General features: G+C 41.2%; 1 protein-coding gene across 1 annotated transcript; it reads right to left on the reverse strand.

Annotated features, from left to right (window-relative positions):
* Window positions 1-1,012: 1,012 nt before the first annotated feature.
* Window positions 1,013-3,844, reverse strand: LOC137948050 (small ribosomal subunit protein eS6-like). Its single transcript, XM_068793972.1, has 7 exons — window positions 3,705-3,844; window positions 3,548-3,612; window positions 2,813-2,870; window positions 2,524-2,632; window positions 2,333-2,449; window positions 1,576-1,731; window positions 1,013-1,446 (listed from the first exon to the last, which is right to left on the reverse strand). Exons 1-7 carry the CDS (start codon window positions 3,708-3,710, stop codon window positions 1,205-1,207), a joined length of 753 nt encoding a protein of 250 aa, XP_068650073.1. The 5' UTR covers window positions 3,711-3,844; the 3' UTR covers window positions 1,013-1,204.
* Between the last annotated feature and the right edge of the window lie 17,837 nt (window positions 3,845-21,681).

Raw genomic sequence — 21,681 nt, forward strand, 5'->3', positions numbered from 1 at the left:
GTGAGAATTTTTTAAGTGTTGTAGAATGATTTTGCCATGTGGTGAGGAGATATTGAAAAAGATTGGGTCAAAACCCTCAGGGAAATCCTGGACTTGTCTATAGACTTGAAGTTTCACGCTCTTGTATGGTTGGATTCGCCAAGTAAGAAGTCATGTTTACGGAGATGACAGTGGAAGAGCTGGTCAAGTGGTTTAAATATTGTGCAACAAACTATTTGTAATGCATTTTAAATACACCATCTTCTTTTGGAATATTGTTATATATTAGGTAAGATATTTGAATTATGACGTTGAAAGACTTATTTGTATAGTTAATATTTTATTTTATATGATTGTTGTGTTAATATATTGCATGGATGAATATGGTGGATGAGTATGGATGTGGACAATTAAATGAATATGGTTACATGAAAAAATATTATTAATTAATAATATGTAAAAATATATAATGTTAAAGTTAGCATTTGATAGATTTTTCATGTTTAATCATGACTTTTTTTTTTGTTAAAGAATACCATATATTATCAATCAATTAATAACTAAATGTATTATATTCGTTTATGTTATTTTTAATATTTTTTTATTAATCATGTGCACAGTTAATTTGCTCACATAAATATTGTATTAATGTACAATAAACAATAATTATTAACTAATATAATATATAATTCAATTAATTAGAATACTTTAGTTACACATTAAATTAGTTATTCATGTAGTAATAATGTTTATTTTACCTAATTTAATGTTTAAGTATTATATTTTAATTAAATATATTATTATAAGTTATTAATTCTCTTATTTTCCACGTTTTTCTCATTTGGGAGACTAACACTAAAAACTGTTTTCCAGTGGACATGAACTCGTCCACACTAACACCCATTTCAAAGATGAAGTTCATGTAGATGATTGAAATAAAGATGAAGATGAAAGTGAACTCGTCCCCCCCCCCCCTAAAGCTAATAATCTGCCCGTCAAAACAACTTGATATAGGCGGTCAGGAAGAGAGCCAGGCCAAAAAAGCTGATACTAATCATATTTATGTCAAAAAACCCTTTACCGGGTATATCTCCAAATAAAATAAGATATCATTGAACGAAAATGCTCTGCCTAATGTTTAATAACATAACTAACATGCAATTGCTGGTAGTATAAATTCCTAAACATTCAGAAAATCAAACACAAGCAAGCATAGACAAAGACCTCAGGCTGCTGCAACAGATGGCTTTGAAGCAGTAGAAAGGCGAGACCTCTTCTTGGCCAAGCTCTCGCTCCTGCGCTCCCGTTGCTCCTTCAATCTGGTGGCCAACAGCTTTTGGTACTCTGCAGCATCGGCCTTGGCCTTGGCGATCTTTGTCTTCTTCTCAGCAATTCTAGCACGCTTCCTCTGCAATGTCAAGGGGGTCACGAGCCTCTGAATCTTAGGAGCCTTGCTGCCTGTCTTCCCTGCAAATGTCATCGCCAGAATGGTTAAAAAAATAGCACAATCAAACAGAATGATCATACAAGGTTCATGGGGGTAAAAGAAGTAGAATTTGGTGCACTCAAGAATTGCAATAGTCAAATGATGTTTACCAGATTTCGTAGTGAATGTACGCCTGTATGTGTTGACATATTTCCGCACATCATCCTCCTTAGAGAGGTTGAAAAGCTTGCGGATCTTGGAGGCCCTCTTTGGCCCCCTCATTCTTGGCTTCTCAATGTCTGTTAGGCCAGGAAGATCTCTCTCACCTGTTCCAAACAGAGCAAATATGATAAGAGCATCAAACATAATTCTCAGTCAAGAATACAGATACTTTTATGTGAACAGAGTGAGCTCTCTCCACTAAATTCATCATCATCCTAACTGGTAAAGAACATCATGAGCATCAACTAGACAACAATATTCTCTTCCAATTCGCTCAATCATTATTTATACATAACTAGCTTGTCAACAACTATGGATTGAGACACGGACTCATGTTCAACAACACTAAATATCATAGATACCCAACATCTTAATCAGTTTCCCTCCCTCCAGAATATCTACCAACATTAACAAGCTACAAAAGAACATCCCATCCTAATCAAATTGAATAGATGGAACAAGAGTATCACTCATGATTACTCACAACAAGTAAATCGCTTACATTGGGAAACATACCCTTCTTCACAATAACCAAATTCAGGACTGAGAGGTCGGGGCTAACAATACAACCCCTCCCTCCAGAATATCTACCAACATTAACAAGCTACAAAAGAACATCCCATCCTAATCAAATTGAATAGATGGAACAAGAGTATCACTCATGATTACTCACAACAAGTAAATCGCTTACATTGGGAAACATACCCTTCTTCACAATAACCAAATTCAGGACTGAGAGGTCGGGGCTAACAATACAACCCCTGACAGATTTTCTTCGACGCTCTCCATTGCGCCTTCCATAACCACGAAAACATGGAGTGCCTGTTCCAAAAAGAAGTTTGAATATAATAAAATTCTTCGAATTAAAAAATTACAAAAAAAGATCAGAATAAAACCTCTGTGCAACAGCAAACGGACACGGCCAGGGGTCAACACTCCCTGTTTCATTGGAAAACCCTGCTTGTCACAACCACCCATGATCTTAAAAACATATCCCTTGAACTCCTGCAGTTAAAAGTAGTCAACAACACCATATTAAAAGCCTGCAGAACATGCATCCACGAATCTTCTGTGTTTCGACTCCTCATTGGAATGGAGTACACTCATTTGCAGCATCTAAACCACATCCATTTCATGAATGGACATCCGCAACTTAGTAAAAGTGCTTAGGGAGCATCACTATACCTCACCAAGAGCATCACCACTAACTTCCTGCGATATTCTTTTGTCATAAAAAGCTCGCCTGATCAAAGATAAATAGAAATGAATATACAAGACGAATTAAATATACAAATAAAATATAACTTTCTGTACCAATTATTCATTAGCATATAAAAATCGTAACTTGAGATTTATGTTTACAACGGCAAGAATATATCATATTTCAAAAACCAAAGCTACACTTTTGCTTAAGTAAGCATGAGTAAGTCAACTACACAGCATTCATCTACAAATTCCAGAATAATAAAACCCCGCAACTGAAATTCCTGTAGATCAAAACCTAGTACAACTACTCATAGAAAGTCTATAAGGTTTCAACTGCAATACAAACTAAACACCATGGCAAATCAACTCACTTCAAAATAGATGTCTAACTGAAACTATAATCTCTAAGACATCAGCAATAAAAAAGTACAAAAAAGTTTCGTCCACAACTTCAAACAGAGAAGATAAATCGTAAATTCAGTCCTTCAGTACGCCAACTCAGAACTTATTAACTATCACAACAAAGTCTAACAAGAATAGAACGACACATTTCTCCAATAATACCCTTCAACCATGCCCTTCCGGCAAGTTCAAATCCTATGCTAGTTCCAGTGCCCCAGTTTCAGAACTCAGATAAATTTCAGATACCAGAAGGCCAACCAATTAATCCACAAACAGTTCTAAGGGATGAAAAGGGAAGGCTTAAAACTATACAGCTTCTGCTCGTCGTCGACTTCAAGCTTCTTCTGGCAACCGGTCGTCGGATTAGCGACATTGAACTGAGACAGAAGGAAGAGTAGCAGGTAAGTTAGAGAAAAATAACAGAGGAAAGATCAAAGACGATACATTTCGAGGTTGAGAGAGATGGAACCTTCATGGTTGATGTCCGAGATCGACCTCCGCTCGCAAAACCGACGTTGGGCTTAGGGTTTGCGAGACGAGAGACTGCGCGGAAACGAAGAGCAGCACTTCGTAAAGGGCGAGAAAGGCTTTAAGGTTTGAGAGAGTGGATGTGTGAGAGGCTGATCTATCCATAAGAGAACATTTAAAGACTTAAAACGCCCCAATTTAGTAATGGAGTTTAGATTATAGGTTTAACCCTAAACATTTTTTATATAATTTTTTTGTTGTTCATAAAATATTTATTAATGTAAAAGATAATTGTTAAATATAAGTGTCTTAAATTTAACTAATTTGAAATAGTCTCTTCATTACTAATCTCCATATTATATATGGATACATATTCATCATAAATCTCAGGTAAGGTCTGTCGAATAAATTCATTCTAGCTTCCACCTAAGAATATATCTCTGGAAAACATATTTTGATCAATCTTAATTTGATCCTTGGATCCAAAACTAAAGCAATAGCCATCAACAAATTGTATTTACCCTAGTACTTTTCAAATTTCTCTTTCATTCTACTAACCATTGTCCAAATAAAAAACTTTTCCATTCATAGAATGAAAATTCAAAATTTCTTTTACCCTATGTACCTCTTTAAGTTACAAATTAGAAGTAGGGTAGTCACTCCTAGAAAATGATATTAGTTGTTGGATTTAGGATCCCATTATGAGGTCCTCGAGTAGAGGATGGGAAAGAGGAGAGGCAGAAGAAGACGATAAGAAAGGAGAGGAAGAAAGATGAAAAGAGAGAAAAAGAGAGACGACCACAGAGCTTGGGAGAAGAGAGAAAGGATATGACGAATTTGAGAGAAGAGGGGAGACTTAATGATCTACCCTTACCTTGAGCCTCTATTTATAGATTATGAAGGAAGGTTACAATGACTACAATGCCCTTAGGACTACAAGCTTTCAAAAGGAAAAGACATAAGTAGACATACATCATCATACATAAGTACACATTTGTGCCTTCATTAAGGGAAGATCAATATATTACCCTTTGTGCCACCTCCTTAATGTGGATCAGGTTTTTACCTTAATTCCACTTGAGGTGTCTTCCAACATTAGTGACTGCACTAAAAACTTCTAGAATCTCACACACCATTTCAACTGTTTCCCATTTATCAAGACTTGGCAAACAATCATAAGTTGGCTCTCTATCTAGAAATCTAAGAAATGCATTTTTGAATTGTTGAGCTTATGAAAAAGAGAAAAACTTCATTGATTTGATGTAATCTGAATACATGAACCCCTATTTATAATAGAGAAAAATAGTAGAATCCAATTACAATTAAACTACAATTACACCCAAACTCTAACACTTAAAGATAAGTCCTAGCATAATTAAATAACTCAACATAAATAGAAGACTCACATAACTAAAACACTTTTAAATAGAGACTCTTCTGTAAGACTCCTTTAAAACTACACCATATTAATTCTGGTTCTCATCTTGTCCTTAATCTGAGGCCTTACAAAACTGCTGCAGAAATGTGGGATTACCTCCACAAGGTTTATCATCAAAACAGCACGGCCCGACGGTTTCAAGTCGAATATGAATTGGCAAATTTCAAGCAAGGAGGCAGTTCCATTGAAGAATATTTCTCGGGGTTTCAAAATCTGTGGGCTAACTATACTGATATTGTTTATGAGAGCATCCCAGTTGCTGCTCTCTTAGCAGTGCAAGCAGTACATGAAACTAGTAAGAGGGATCAGTTCTTGATGAAGCTTCATCCAGAATTTGAGATTGCTCGATCACATCTGATGAATCAACATCCAGTGCTGTCTCTGGATGCCTGTTTGAGTGAACTCCTTAGGGAGGAGCAACGCATTGCTACTCAGGCCGATATGGAACATCGAGTCCAGGCTGATATATCTGCTCATGTGGCCTATGCTGCACAAGGAAAAAATAAGGACCGGGACATGAGTTCTGTTTAGTGCTTCCATTGCAAGGCCTATGGTCACTTTGCTTGGGAATGCCCCAAGAAATCTTGTAACTACTGCAAGAAGTTGGGCCATCTCATCGCAGCTTGCCCTACTCACCATGAAAAGAAAAAGAATACAACTTATCATTCCTCCACTAATACTTCTAGTTCTGCAGCATTACCAACTATCGTGCCAGCTACTACCGTTCATGTTCCTCCAGCACCTGCAAGTTCAACCCTACTTACCCCTAAAATGGTACAACAGATGATCATATATGCCTTTTCTACTTTTGGTCTCTCAGGTAAGCAGAAAATCTCTCCTCAGCCATGGTATTTTGATTCTGGTGCTTCTAACCATATGACCAACAATGTTGTATCTCTCTATAATGTCAAAAAGTATGATGGAAACCTGCACACCAACACTGCTAATGGCAGCTCTCTGCCTATCAATGCTGTTGGTGACCTCTCCCCCTCCGTATCTGATGTCTTCATGTCTTCTGACCTATTGACAAACCTTCTGTCTGTTGGTCAACTGGTTGATAAAAATTGTAATGTTCAGTTCTCTCGCTCTAGTTGTGTTGTGTAGGATCAAGCATCGGGGAAGGTGATCATGAAGGGGCCTCAAGTGGGAAGGTTTTTTCCTCTTAAAGTCTTTCTCTCCACCATCATTCCACGTACTCTTGTACCTTTTTATGCATGTAATGTTATTGGCTCTGGCCCTAAGATGTGGCATAGACGTTTAGGTCACCCAAACTCAGTTGTTTTTCGTAAATTGCTTAAATCTGGTTTATTAGACAGTAAAAAATGCACCTCTTGATACTGTTTTGAATGTTCATCATGCAAACTTGCCAAAAGTAAGGTTTTACTGTTTCCTCATCATGCCACGCATGCCTCACACTATTTTGATATTATTCATAGTGATGTATGGGGCATTGCTCATGTTGTCTCCCATGCGCAATATAAGTACTTCGTTACATTTATTGATGATTTTAGTCGATTTACCTAGGTCTACTTCTTATGAGCTAAATCTGAAGTTTTTGTCGTCTTTAAAAAGTTTCTTGCGCTTCTAGAAACGCAATTCGTTGCTCATATTAAAGTATTGGGTTCTGACTCTGGAGGCAAGTACATGTCCACTGAGCCGGGATTTTCTTCAGAGAAAAGGCATTATGTTATGGACTCATAAGGGTAAAATTTGTAATTTCTATTCATTAGGGGTTTATTTTCAATTTCTATTCATTAGGGGTTTATTTGTAATTTTTTGAACTTATGGCCTTTGGCATGTTTTCCCTAACTCCCTATATAGGGAAATGAGATAAATGAAGAAAGTAAGCATTCAGAAAATTAGAATTAAATAGGTCGGATTCTCCCTCAAAGGTCTAGGTTGGATTCTCCCTTTGAGGACCAAGGTCGAGCCTCCTTCAAGGCTCAATCCCTTCCTCCCCACGCTGGAAGAAATCGTCATGTGGTTGATCCAAAATGGGGCATAACAACTTGGTATCAGAGCGGATCACCCATGGCAATTCGTTTTCCTGGGAGGATTTGCGTCAATATTTGGTGGAACAGCATCCAGTTATGGAGAAACAGCATATGGCCATGGAGGAAATCAAGATGGACATGTACGCCATGAAGGACATATTACAGCGGATCAAATGGCTACTGGATGAGGAAATGGGTCGTGGTCAGACGCCACCGGGCAATTCCACTCTTCTAACCGAGCACCACCATTCCCGCCCGCCCCCAGCCCCACCACTTCTGCGCCATCAAACCCCGCCCCCACCTAGGGCTCCTCTGCGCCCAGCACAACCTTCGTCGGCCAAAATGCCAATTCGGGAGCTCTTGGTCATGGAAAAGCTCCCCCAAATTTCGATACCAGACGATGGCGACCCCAAATCACACACACCGGAGGGGTTTTTCCCCACCCCTGTCTCACGGGAAGCCATTCCTCTTCCTGCACAACGGACGCTTCCAGTCCAAAGGATAGCAAACTCGAAAAAGCTTTCCGAACTCCCGAAATAAAAAAGCGGTGACCCAGATTTTGGGAAATCGGAAGATATTTTTGCCCAAATGCCATCGATACAGGCTGATTTGGGTTCGACCTCCAAAATCCCCTTCTCACGGCCAGTAGCACATCTTCCCGCATAGTAGACGGAAGTCTTCCCATCTGCCTCAGTCACGAAAAATCAATTTGGCCCTCCCTCCTTTGTCTCCGACAATCTACCAGCACCAGTAGAAACAAGAGTCCACCGGAAAATGAGGAAGCGCCATCGGAAACTTGTCCGGTGGGATGTGACTTTTGACCATCACCTCCCACTCGCAATCCCCCTCTCGGCCGAACCGAGGGAACCCAACTTCCAAATTGGGTGGGTGTGGCTCAGAAAAAATTTTCAGGGGGAATTGGATTCTGGCCAACAGCTATCAGTTTCAATCTCCTTCTCGGCAATCCAGTGGGGCACCCTCATCCACGCAATCGTGACGCATTGTCAAAATGGCAGCTTCGATTCGGCATCTCTAGTTTTTGATAGAATGGTCAAGGTAGGTTCTCAGCCAAACTCTGTTACTTATTTGTGTTTCCTTCATGGTCTTTGCAATGTTGGTCGTCTTAAGGAAGCACGTGATCAGCTCATTGACATGAGAAATAGAGGTGTTTGTCCTAACGTTCGAACTTACACTAGTTTGATCCCTGGGTTGTTTAGAGTGGATTACTTTGAATTTCCTATTGGCTTGTTTAACAAGATGTTAAAAGATAGTGTGGTTCCTCACCCAGTAACTAATAATGCTCGACAGCCATGGTATGAATTACTAGTCATACCTCTTTGGTTTGAGCCTTTGTGTTCAATCATGATTCCACTTTCTATCAAGGTTTCTCTCAATTCTGTGACGAGTTTATATGCAACATTTATAGACTGGGATGATGAGATGTATGATACGAACACCAACACCCCTTCCCATGCTACAAATACAGCAATCTGTGAGGATATGGGACCAGTAGAGTACATTTTGCCTATTGTTAATGCTTGTTCTGAAGTTTATAGAAAGTTAGGTAGCTTTCATGTTCTCTGTAAGCACGGTTTGGATGGAACTCACCCTAGAGCTGACGGCAGTGTTGACCTACTGACTAAATTTTGCAGTTCTACTACTGGTATATGTACTTCTCTTGGAATTCATAGTGAGAGTGAGCTTGCAATGACATGTGGAGCTATTGCAAAAAGGTTAGACCACGATAGATTTGGATTGGATGTGGAATTTGTTCCAAATATAATAGAACAACTTCTTGAGGCCCACTCTTGTTGCCAGTATTATATGAGGAGGACTTATTTAGGGTCCCACAGTGATGACTTGCTCAGAAAATCTAAGAAGCAACGCAATGAGGATTTGTTTAATGAACCGAGAGTTCCTCCTCCTTGTCGACCTTTGAGCAGCAGGCTTCCACCAAAGTTAGCTAGTGATGTTATTAAGGCATGGGAATTACTATTTCGTTTTTATGACGTATTACAGCTAGAAGAGCCTATATCCTTTGAGGAACTTAAAAGAACTCCTTGACCTATGGTTTGATGATCCAAACTATCTTGAAAAAGTTGAAAAAGAAATACAGCAAGAAAAAAACTTTTCCATGCTGGGCAGTGAGCGCCCTGGCTTGTCCACTTCTTCGTCTACTTGTGAAGCCGGAATTCCTCCCAAGGATTATCTCAGTGATTCAATTATTATGATTGAAGTAGAGTCCAACACTGAAGCTACTCATTTGAAGAAATTGGATCATGCCCCTGAAAATCTTCAACTCTCTTGGGCCGAATTGTTGGCTTATGTCTCTCTTGGTGTGGCTAATGCAGGATGTGTTGGAGTCTTCTATGTTGCAAGTCCATTCCCTCCGGGTATTGTCCCCAATCCAGAGATTGACTTAATTGAGCCTACTGTGACTGGTACCCTCAATGTACCTAAGGCCTTAATTGAGCCTACTGTGACTGGTACCCTCAATGTACCTAAGGCCTTAATTGAGGCACCTGTGGACAGGTTATTGTTGTTTCATCTCCCTTTGCTGTTCCTATGACAACAACGTGGCCAAAGGATAAAATCAAGAATGAGACTTGTTGGTCAAACAAAGTATACTGCAGAACAACTGGGAACTGGTATTGCCTTGCAAAAACAGCAGCTGCAAGTGAAGCTTTGGAGTATGGAAAAAAACACAACATCTGGCCACATTCGAGATGTAGCTGAAGCTCTTCTCCTTATCTATGCAAGATCAGATGCATCTGGGAGATCCATATGTGGCCCCCATGCAATACAGGCACATGATTTAGTTGACAAGTTACTGAGCATGTTTTCACAGTATAATTATCCTCAAAATTTTGTCAATGGTGACGATGATATTTTTCTGGGCTCTGAGACGGTGAAGAGTTTAGGATGCTTAAAAAAATAAAAATAAAATAAAAAATTTGCTACTCTGCTAGGTTGCTCTACTTTTGTACAAACAGGCCATTCTACATTCGAGCTTGAGGGCAAGCTCGTTCTCCAAGAGGGGAGTGATGTTATGGACTCATTAGGGGTTTATTTGCAATTTTTATTCATTAAGGGTTTATTGATAATTTGTTGAAGTTATGGCCTTTGGCATGTTTTCCTTAACTCCCTATATATGGACATGAGATGAATGAAGAAAGTAAGCATTGAGAAAATTAGAATTAAACAGGTCGGATTCTCCATTTGAGGTCCAAGGTTGAGCCTCCTTCAACGCTTACCCCTTCCTCCCCACGCTGAAAGAAATCATCCTATGGTTGATCTGAAATCGGGCATAACACATTATCTCTCAACGTTCTTGTCCTTCAACACCCCAAAAAAATGGGGTTGCTGAGTGGAAAAATCGTCACCTTCTTTATATGGTCCGCGCCTTACTTCTTGAGTCATTTGTTCCTCCCCGTTTTTGGTGTCAGGCACTCTCTACCTCAGTTTATTTAATCAACTGTCTGCCCTCGCCTACCTTGTAGCATGTCTCTCCATTTGTTAGGTTATTTGGTTATTCTCCATCATACACTGATTTTCAGACGTTCAGTTGTGTTTATTTTGTGCATTTCCCAGATCATGAACGACATAAACTCACCGCCCAATCAGTGATGTGTGCGTTTCTTGGATATGCCATTTCTCAACAAGGGTATGTTTGCTATGATCCCCAAGCCCGTTGAGTCCGTGTTTCTCGGAATGTGGTCTTCTTTGAAAACCAATATTTCTTTCCATCTCACATTACACTTCCATCTGCATCCCCGTCTAGTCTGCCGAGCTTTGATGAGTCTCATCCCACTTCCTCGCTGCCCCCTTCCGATTCCAACATGGCGCTTGCCCCTGTTCATCTCTCTGCTCCTGCCCCCATCACCCTTCGCTGATCTACTCGTCCATCTTGCCCTCCTGATAGGTATGGTTTCCCCTCCCCTGTATCACTTGTGGCTACCTTATCCTCTATTTCCATTCCCTCTTGCTACAAACATGCTATGGCACATGAGAGTTGGCAACAGCCAATGCAAACAGAACTGCAAGCACTGGAGGACAATCACACTTAGGACATTGTGACTTGCCCACCTGCCATTCGGCCTCTTGAGAGTAGGTGGGTATTTTCTGTCAAGCTGCGTTTAGATGGATCATTGGATAGATACAAAGCCCACCTTGTGACCCTAGGAAATAAGCAGGAATATGGGATTGATTATGAGGAGACATTTGCTTCAGTTGCCAAGATGACCACCGTCCACACTATATTATCCATTGCAGCCTCCCAATCCAGGCCACTGCATCAGATAGATGTGAAAAATGCCTTTCTACATGGTGACCTACAAGAAGATGTTTACATGGCGCTCCCCTCGGGTATGACTACTTCATCTCCTGGTCATGGTTGCAAGCTACGTCATCCGCTGTATGGGCTGAAGAAAGCTCATCGGGCTTTGTTTAAGAAGTTTCGTAGTACACTTATTCTTCATAAGTTTACACATAGTCAATATGCTTCATCTCTATTTTATCATAAGTCTGTCGTAGGCATGGTCATTCTCTTCGTTTATGTGGATGACATCATCATTATTGGCACTAACTCGGGCCTGATTTCCAAGCTTCAACAAGTGTTGCATGCCACCTTTCATATGAAGGACTTTGGATACCTCACATACTTCTTAGGGCTGGAGGTACATCACCGTCCCAATGGTATTTTCTTAAACCAGCATAAGTATACTCAAGATCTTATTTCTCTAGCTGGATTGGATGACACATCTTCAATTGCTACTCCTATGGAGGTCAATGTCAAATACAGGAAAGATGAAGGGACTCTTTTTGATGATCCTACTATCTATCGGCGACTGGTTGGGAGTCTCATATACTTGACTTCTACTCACTCGGACATCTCCTATGTTGTGCATCAGGTTAGTCAGTTTATGTCATCTCATTAGCACCTTCATCTTGCAGCGGTTCGACGCATCATCTGCTCTCTGCATGGTTCTCCTACTCGTGGGTTATTCTTTCCTACAGGCTCTGCACTATGATTGGTTGCCTACAGTGATGCAGATTGGGTTGGATGCCCAAATACTCGTCGATCTACTACAGGCTGGTGTAAGTTTTTAGGGGATGCGCTGATTTCTTGAAAATGTAAGAAACAGGACTGGGTGTCCAAGTCATCCACCGAGGCTAAGTATCACACCATGTCTACTACATGTTCTGAAGTCATTTGGTTATGCGGCCTTCTTACTGAACTCCAGTTTCCTTAGACCTCGCTACACCACTTCATGTGGATAATACGAGTGCGATTCAGATTGCGGCCAACCCTGTTTTCCATGATCGCACCAAGCACATTGAGGTGGACTGTCACTATATCCACGACACTTTGGAGCGCCGGGTAATATCTCTTCTATATGTTTTTTCGAATCTTCAAGTAGTTGCTATCTTCACCAAAGCATTGTCTCATCCACAGCATAATTTTCTAGTTGGCAAATTGTTGTTGGTTGATTCACCAACATCAATTTGAGGGGGGATGTTATGATATTTTGGAATGTATATTAGGTATAACTTATGCTTGTTGTATGGTGTATTATATACATAGCTTAATGGGTTGAGTGGGATTGTGGTGGGCCCATGGGCTGATATGTAATATGTGATCAACCTAAGTATAAATAAGAAAGAAAAGAGAGGGAAGGGGCATTGAATTCCCGTCCTCAAAAGTTTCGCCTTGTCTCCTCACCGTCATCCTCGCCGAGAAATGAGAGCGTGCGTCTCTCTGTCAAGACTGTGCCATCAGTCCCTGGAGGTCTTGGTGGTTTTCTTCCACCATCAAGGGAGTTTAGTGGTCTCAGAGGAGAGGAGCTGCAAGCCTTGCAGCATGGTGTTTCATCCCCGAGAAGACCAGTGCGTGGACACTGGTCTCGGCTGATTCGTCGGCCCTTGTTCATGAAGAATACCTTGGTTAACAATATTTTTGATTCATTTGGAAGTATGAGTGTTGCATAGTCGCCTCCTTCTGGTTAAAATTATTTTCCTCTAGTATTTATTTAGTTTATCTTCTTATTTTTGCTTCACTTATGAGAAATGCCAAGACCCACTACTTAAATATTATAGGAGTGTACCCAACATCCAGCTTAAGTTAAGTCTTTTAGTCTTCACCCCATAAGTGATTTGTGTTTGAGCTCCTAAAAAATTGAGTAGTCTCTTTTTTAATCCCATTTTTACGCTTTTAAAATTGAGCGGAGTGTGTTTCATACTATGATCATTTTGACTAGTGTGTGGAGTTTTGTCATACAACTATGAATGTTTTTTTCTCTCACATTGTGTTTTGTCCAAGCTGGGTCTCTATATCATTTTTATCCCCATCTTGAAGGAGAGGATTAGAAGAAAAAATACAAGAATAAAGGATTTTTTTCCACATGTGGTAAATTTTATGTGACAAAAATATTAGAGAAAGGGGGAGAATAGATGAAGAAGATTTAACATCTATGAAATTTTTTCACACATTGAGGAGAATATTGTACACAACATGGCAAAGACCATACCTTTTCAGCTCCTCGAACTCCTCAACAAAATGGTGTCATTGAGAGAAGAAATAGAACCTTAATTAAAATAGTAAGAGTTATGCTACGTGCATAAAATATGCCACATAGATTTTGGGCCAAATCCATAAATTCCACTTTCTATATAATAAACTGAGTATGCATAAGGCCCTTCTCAAAAAGTTTTTCGAACCTTTGAATGCAAAGTATTTGTAGTAAAAGAACCAAAGGATAAATTACGGAAGTCTGACTCTAGAGCTGATATTGAAATATTTCTAGGTTATTCATCTCATAGAGCATATAAAGTTTATAACAAGACATCTATGAGAGTTGAGTTGGTGCACATTGAATTTGACGAATCCGATTAACCAAAGCCAACTCCAATTCCAATTTATGATGAAGAAGAGCGAAACCTCTTCAACTCATGTTGAGTTCTAGGGTTTAATCCATGGATAACCTGGTTTGAAAAGAAGAAGAAGAAGAAAGAAGAAGAAATAAGAAGTAAGAAGAAATGAGAAGGAGAAGGCAAGAGGAAAAGTTGAGGAGAAAAACTTTAAGGTTAAGAGAGAGCAAAAGAATGAGCAGCACACAACCCCCCCCCCCTCTTATTCATATAGGTGGGGCATGGATGACCTAATACATAAGAATAAAAAAGAATACTTAAACTAACCAGTAATTATAGATTATGGCCCTCACTTTGATAATTATATAGAATACCACTAAAAACTACGTCAACACTCCCCCTCAATCTGATGAGAAACATCAAATATTCTCAGCTTGGAGTAGGTATATGTGAGAGACTTTATAGCAATAGCCTTTGTGAAGATGTTCGCCAATTGATTTTTTGAAGGGATATAGTACATAGATATTATTCCAGGTTGAAGTTTTTCTCATATGAAATTACAATCTATCTCAATGTGCTTGGTTCTCTCATGAAAGATTGAATTTGTCGCAATATGGATAGCTATATGATTGTCACAATGAAGTTTGTTGGAAGATGGGCTCAAACCCACACTACCAAGGAAGGCCCACACGTCCAAGAGAGGTGTGTTAGAAGATGGACTCAATTCACATGACCAAGGAAGGCCCACACATCCAAGAGAGGTGGAAGATTGGCTCAAGCCCATAAGACCAAGGAAGAAGATGGGCTCAAACCCGTGTGACCAAGGAGGCCCACATGTCCAAGAGAGGTGGCATGATGGTAAATAAAGATTCATCTCATAAAGATGACACTGATGTAATTAGTTTTAAGTTTCAGGGGCATAATTATAATATTGTAGTTTTATTCATCTATAAATAGAGCTTCATAGGAAGGTTGTTATGGACTCATTAGGGGTTTATTTGCAATTTCTATTCATTAGGGGTTTATTTGTAATTTGTTGAACATTAGGGGTTTATTTGTAATTTGTAGAACTTATGGCCTTTGACATGTTTTCCCTAACTCCCTATATAGGGACATGAGATGAATGAAGAAAGTAAGTATTGAGAAAATTAGATTAAACAGGTCAGATTCTCCCTCAGAGGTCTAGGTCGGATTCTCCCTTTGAGGTCCAAGGTCGAGCCTCCTTCAAGGCTCAATCCCTTCCTCCCCACGCTGGAAGAAATTGTCCGGTGGTTGATCCGAAATGGGCCAAAACAGCTTGGTATCAGAGCGGACCAACGGTGGCGATGCGTTTTCCTGGGAGGATTTGCGTCGACATTTGGTGGAACAACGTCCAGTTATGGAGAAACAACATCAGGCCATGGAGGAAATCAAGACGGACATGTACGCCGTGAAGGACATGTTACAGCGGATCAAATGGCTACTGGATGAGGAAATGGGTTGTGGTCAGACGCCCCTAGGCAGTTCCACTCTTTTGGCCGAGCACCACCATTTCACCCCCCCCCCCCCCCCCCCCCCCCCCCCCCCTCCCAACCCCACCACTTTTGTGCCATCAAACCCCGCCCCCACCTAGGGCTCCTCTGTGCCCAGCACGACCTCCACCGCTTCTGCGCCATCATACCCCACCCCCACCTAGGGCTCCTCTGCACCCAGCACAACCTTCATCGGCCAAAATGCCCATTCGGGAGCTCTGGATCATGGAAAAGCTCCCCCAAATTTCAACACCAGACGGCGGCGACCCTAAATCATGCACACCGGAGGGGTTTTTCCCCACCCCGTCTCTCGGGAAGCCATAACTCTTCCTGCACAACGGACGCTTCCAGTCCGACATATTGCAGACTCAGAAATGCTTCCCGAACTCCCGAAATCAAAAGGAGGGGACCCAGATTTTGAGAAATCAGAAGACATTTCTGACCAAATCTCGTCGATACAGGCTGATTTGGGTTCGACCTCCCAAATCCCCTTCTCATGGACAGCAGCACCTCTTCCCACACAACAGACGGAAGTATTCCCATCTGCCTCAGTCATGGCGAATCAATTCGACCCTCCCTCCTTTGTCTCCGACAATCTACCAGCACCAGCAGCCACAAGAGTCCACCAAAAAATGAGGAAGCATCGTCGGAAACTTGTCCGGTGGGAGGTGACTTCCGACCATCACCTCCCACTCGCGATTCCCCTCTCGACAGCACCAAGGGAACCCAACTTCCAAATTGGATGGGCGTGGCTCAACAAAAATTTTTTGGGGAAATTGGATTCAGGCCAGCTATCAGTTCCCATCTCCTTCTCGGCAATCCAGTGGGGCAACCTCGTCCACGCAATCGCGAGGCATTGTCAAACTGGCACCTTCGATTCGGCTTCTCTGGTTTTTGATAGAAGGGTCAAGGCAGGTACTCAGCCAAACTTTGTTACTTACTCGTGAAATGTTAAGCACCTAGCTAATACTACCCAAAAGACCGGCCTGTTAGGAGCGGAAGACATAAGTACTTAACCCAGGACCATAACATCACACACCACCTTCGCGAGCCGACGACCACGGCGGCGCAACGACACTGGCCCAACCCGGTGGCCTACTCTAGCGGCGGCCTACTCCTAGTGCCCCTTCGCAGTTCTCCAGGTTGCCCTTTCCGAACCTACCAGTAATTTTAATCCAGCCTTTGCGTGCCCCGGGACTCGAACTCGCGACGTGGGAGCCAACTTTGATACCAAATGTTAAGGACCTAGCCAATACTACCCAAAAGACCGGCCTGTTAGGAGCGAAAGACATAGGTACTTAACCCACGACCATAACAAGGGTTAGGACACAAGTCCATAACCTCATTCTTCTTCTCGTTTTCTCCCCAATATGCCTTCTCTCATTTTCTCCATGGCATAATCCATGGAGTCCTGAAAATCAACATGGTATCAGAGCTTTGATTTTCATGACTCACGGGTATGGTTTTCAGGATTCCAAAAACCCATCTTCCTTTTTTATTTTGGGCATGTTGCTACTTCGGTTTCTCTGGTTGACTATATATCTCTACTGCTGGTAATTGCCACCTCTATTTATCTTTATTTATGTAATCACCGCTTTGGCATCTTCATAACCTTTATTTTTTCCATGGTAGTTCAACCAGTCCAAACGGCTTGGATACTTTGTGGGATCATAAGGATCCCTATGGAAGTAGTTAGGAACCACTACGCAAAATCCAACTGCATCAACTTTGTGCGTAACTCATCCTGAGCCGTATCCAAGTTGTGCCAAGTTAACTCAGCAGAACACCATCATACCACTGGGTCATCACAACATCGTACCAACCATATCCATGAACTACGCTCTTATTGCAATAATTGGAAGACGATTAAACAACTTGTATGAGCATGTAGTCAAACGATTTGGATGGCGACTATGTGACCGAAATCTGCATACACCAGTTGTGGAAGACCTTTTCTGGTCCACTTTTGATGGAGCACGTTTTTAAGAATGTTGTCACCAAAGGGGATGTAGCAACCGTAATACAAGTGTGAAGATGGTTCATGCCCACTAGACCACACATCCAAGAGAGGTGGAAGATGGGCTCAAGCCCACACAACCAAGGAGACCCACATATCCAAGAGAGGTGGCATGATGGTAAATAAAAAGTCATATAATAAAGATGACATTAATGTAATTAGTTTAAGTTTTAGGGGCATAATTATAATATTATAATTTTATTCATATATAAATAGAGCTTCAGGGGGAGGGTTAGAGCACAAGTCCATAACCTCATTCTTCCTCTTGTTTTCTCCCTAATATGCCATATCCCCTTTTCTCCATGGCGTAATCCATGGATTCTTGAAAGTTAGCAAAGTTGTATAGGCTTGGTTAACCAAAACCCAAATTTAGTCACGAATGATTTTAACCATAACAATTCAGTAACTAAAAGTGCCATAGCTCAATATTCTTCCTTCGCATTCGATCTAGCCCCTACATTTTATTTTATTTTCTCTAGGTGACTAGATTGCCCCCAATAGTTGTGAAGTAAACATATGTGGATTTTCTATCATAGGGGACCTAGCCCAGTCAACATCAGAAAAGCCATTAATTTTTGTATAACCATGACATTTATGTAGTGGCCATTAACTTGGACTTTTCTTGAGATACCGAAGGATTCTTTCTAATGCTTCCCAATGTGATTGTTGTGGTTGATGCATATACTAGCTGATAACACTGATCGAATAGGAAACATATGATCTTGTGATTGTGGAATAGATCAACTTTCTGACTTACCGTTGAAATCAACCAACATCAACATCACTACCAGTTTCTGCACACAACTTAACATTAGGTTCCATATGTATGTTTGTAGGCTTGCATCCAACCATCCCAGTCTCCTTTAACAAATCAAGTACGTACTTCCTTTGTGATAGGACTGTACCATGTCTGGATTGAAGAACTTCAATCTTAAAGAAGTACTCGAGAAGCCCGAGGTTCTTGGTTTAGAATTCCTTATTAAGGTCTTGCTTTACCTACTAAATATTTCAAATAAAATTGCCCTAAAAATGTCATCCACGCATACCGCCATAAGAATGTTTCACTTAGTGGAATTTCAGTAAACACTATGTGATCACTTTCACACCTCTTGAACCCAAGTTTTGTAACCACAGTAGTAAATTTATCAAACCAAGCCCACAAAGATTGTTTCAACCCATATATTGTTTTATTCGGCCGACATACTTTCTCCCCTCAACCACATGGTACATGTAGACTTCCTGTAAAAGTAAACCATTCAAGAAAGCATTCTTGGCATCTAACTGATGTAACTCTCATTTTAATTTGTCTACTAGAGAAATAAGAACTCTTACGAGTTCATCTTGGCAACGGGAGAAAAGGTTTTATCATAATCAACACCGTAAGACTGAGTATGACCTTTAGCAACTAACTAAGCCTTATATCTAGCAGTAGAGCCATCTAGATTATACTTTGGGGAGAAGATCCTTTTGCACATGACTATCCTTTTTCCTGGTGGAAGAATGGCCAAATTCATAGAGGAACTATGGTACATAACATGAATCTCTTTATCCATGGTAGCTTTTCACCTTGGATCAGTGAAAGCCTCCACATAGCTGGTAGGAATGGTAGAAGGAGACAATGAGGAGAAAAAAGAGATACAACTTTAAGACAAACAGGGAGTGGAAACATAATGAGAGTGTTGTTATTTAGGATTCCATGGATTTAGCTCATGGAGAAAAAGGGAGAGAGACACATTGGGAGAAAACCAGAGGAAGAAGAAGTTATGGACTTGATGTCCTAACCCTTCCCTTAAAGCTCTATTTATAGATTAATAAAACTATTGTATTAAAATAATACCCCTGAACTTAGGGTTTAGGGTTTTAACCCTGACACTTTAACCGAATTACATTAATATCATCTCTATGATATGACCCTTTATTTACTATCCTGTCATCATTGTATGGGCCTGTGGGCCTTCTCCTTGATCTATGGGCCTCAAGCCCATCTTCTACATCTCTTGGATATATGGGCCTTCCTTTGTCTTATGGGTTTTGGCCCATCTTTTAACACACTTGGATTTGTGGGCCTTCCTTGGTCGTGTGGGCTTGGGCCCATATTCCAACACTCCCCCTCAAGCTGGGGGTGAGTGAACAGCATAAACTCCCAGCTTGCTATAAAAAGTGTATAAAAGCTTTTTGTATAACATGCCACATCTTCCAACACTCCCCTTCCCTCTGGTGCATCCATCCATGAGGCCCTACTAGCATAAGATAAGTGGGATAAAAATTACTCTTAGCCGGTAAGACATTGCTCCATACTCCAGTCCGGATGCCGGATGTAGGGCACACTCCTCTTATTAGGTAGTGCCTCTCCTATCTCTTGTAGGTAGTGAGTTTATAGGCATTGCTCTGAAGTGTAATAAAACCTTCTCCATCACTGTGTCCCTCCACAGGACAACGATTCTCAAGTGGTAGGAGTAATAAAAGCCATTACTGGGGGGTGGTGGTGAAGGGCAGGGGTGGGGTAGTGTGTCCATTGATACTGAGACCATATCTTCTTCAATAATAATGTCTCATCCAAAGAGACATAATAGTAACAGCTGTAATGGGACTGGGCCCATATAACATGAACCAATATAATCCTTATTGTTGAATTTATGGAATTTCTCTTAATTTCCTCTTAATTTTGTGGGCCTTTGCTTGGCCTTTGCTATGTACATCAACCCTAATCCTCTCTTATATGGAGGACAGGTGCTTGAATGGGAATTAATCATTGATCATTAGTTTAATCCTGAGATCATATTCTCTCTCTTAACGAGGTCCAAGGTGCAAGCTTCCTTTGAAAGCTTGGTTATTCTCAGTAATAGGGCATTCCAAAAATCCTAGGTCTCCCTCAAGGACATCTTCCAATCTGAAACCTAGAGGAGATCGTCGGGTGACTCGATCCATGGCAAGGGAGCTTAACAACGTAGTATCAAACAAGACCACCATCGGTGGTTCTTCTTCTCCCAATAATTGGCACAATCTACTGGATGAAGTTCGGATTGAAGCACAGACCCAAAACCCGGCACTCCGAACTGAATTTATAAAGCTCCGGAAGACTATTTTGCAACTCAGTCTTTGTGTTGGAGAGTTGATTGCTCGGGATTTTGCTCTTCCGGGCAGTTCCAACTGGTCTTTCGACCAAAACCCCCACCCCATCCATCTACACTGCCTCTGCGTCTAGCACATCATAGCCTAGGGGAGTCCACGCGCCAAGCCACTCCACCGTGCCCAGGTATACCAAACTTGATTTTCCAACTTATGATGGCTCATCCGACACTTTAATAAGGTTACATCGATGTGACCAAGTTTTTTGGAATCAAAGAACACTAGCAGATGAAAAGGTTCCTTTAGCCGCCTTCCACATGCTTGACGAAGCGCAGCTATGGTACCATTAGTTTGACTCTGAACACCATATCCACGATTGGGATATTTTTTAAGGACTATTGCATGTTCAGGTTTGGTCCCCAGCCCGAAGTAATCCTCTAGGAGATTTGGTGAACCTAAAACAAACCGGTTCCATAGAGGTTTATCAAAAATAATTTTAAGAACGGCTGGAATGAGCCATTAGGTATGTGCATCCTACTTAGTATGTTCATTTGTTTACTGCTGGCATGAGCCATTAGGTATGTGCATCCTACTCAGTATGTTCATTTGTTTACTGCTGGCATGAGCCATTAGGTATGTGCATCCTACTCAGTATGTTCATTTGTTTACTGCTGGCCTAGTGGAAGCACTTCGCCTGGAAGAGGAATTACATGACCCACTATACTTAGCACATGTTATGAATCTGGCCCGTACCCTGGACACCAAGCAGAGGGTCTTGAAAGAATCTCTAGGCCATAGACCCCCATGGCAAGGCCGTGTGGCGATTGGTGCAACACACACCACTACCTCCCCTTTGCGCTAAGGCCAAAACACCTCTCCAACATCGGAGGCACACAATTTAACACCACCGGCCCAATTCATTCGTCACCTTTCACGGCCAGAGATGGAACAGAGGAGAGCAAAAGGGCTCTGTTATAATTGTGATGAGCAATACCTTCCTAGGCATCTATGCAAAAGTTTGTTTTGGTTAGAGGTGGAGGATTCGGAAGACACAACACCAATTGAGGAAGAGGAGGAACTAG

The sequence above is a fragment of the Aristolochia californica genome, unplaced genomic scaffold, assembly GCF_029961685.1.
Source record: "Aristolochia californica isolate CCGP_79_NKW_82.1479 unplaced genomic scaffold, dmAriCali1.0.hap1 SCAF_13, whole genome shotgun sequence".
Lineage (NCBI taxonomy): Eukaryota > Viridiplantae > Streptophyta > Magnoliopsida > Piperales > Aristolochiaceae > Aristolochia > Aristolochia californica.

Coding starts and splice junctions, on each gene's coding strand:
- LOC137948050 (XM_068793972.1), bottom strand. Junction 2,633..2,812: donor GTGGTGATGCTCTTGGTGAG/GTATAGTGATGC, acceptor TTTTAACTGCAG/GAGTTCAAGGGATATGTTTT. Junction 1,447..1,575: donor TACATTCACTACGAAATCTG/GTAAACATCATT, acceptor TGACATTTGCAG/GGAAGACAGGCAGCAAGGCT.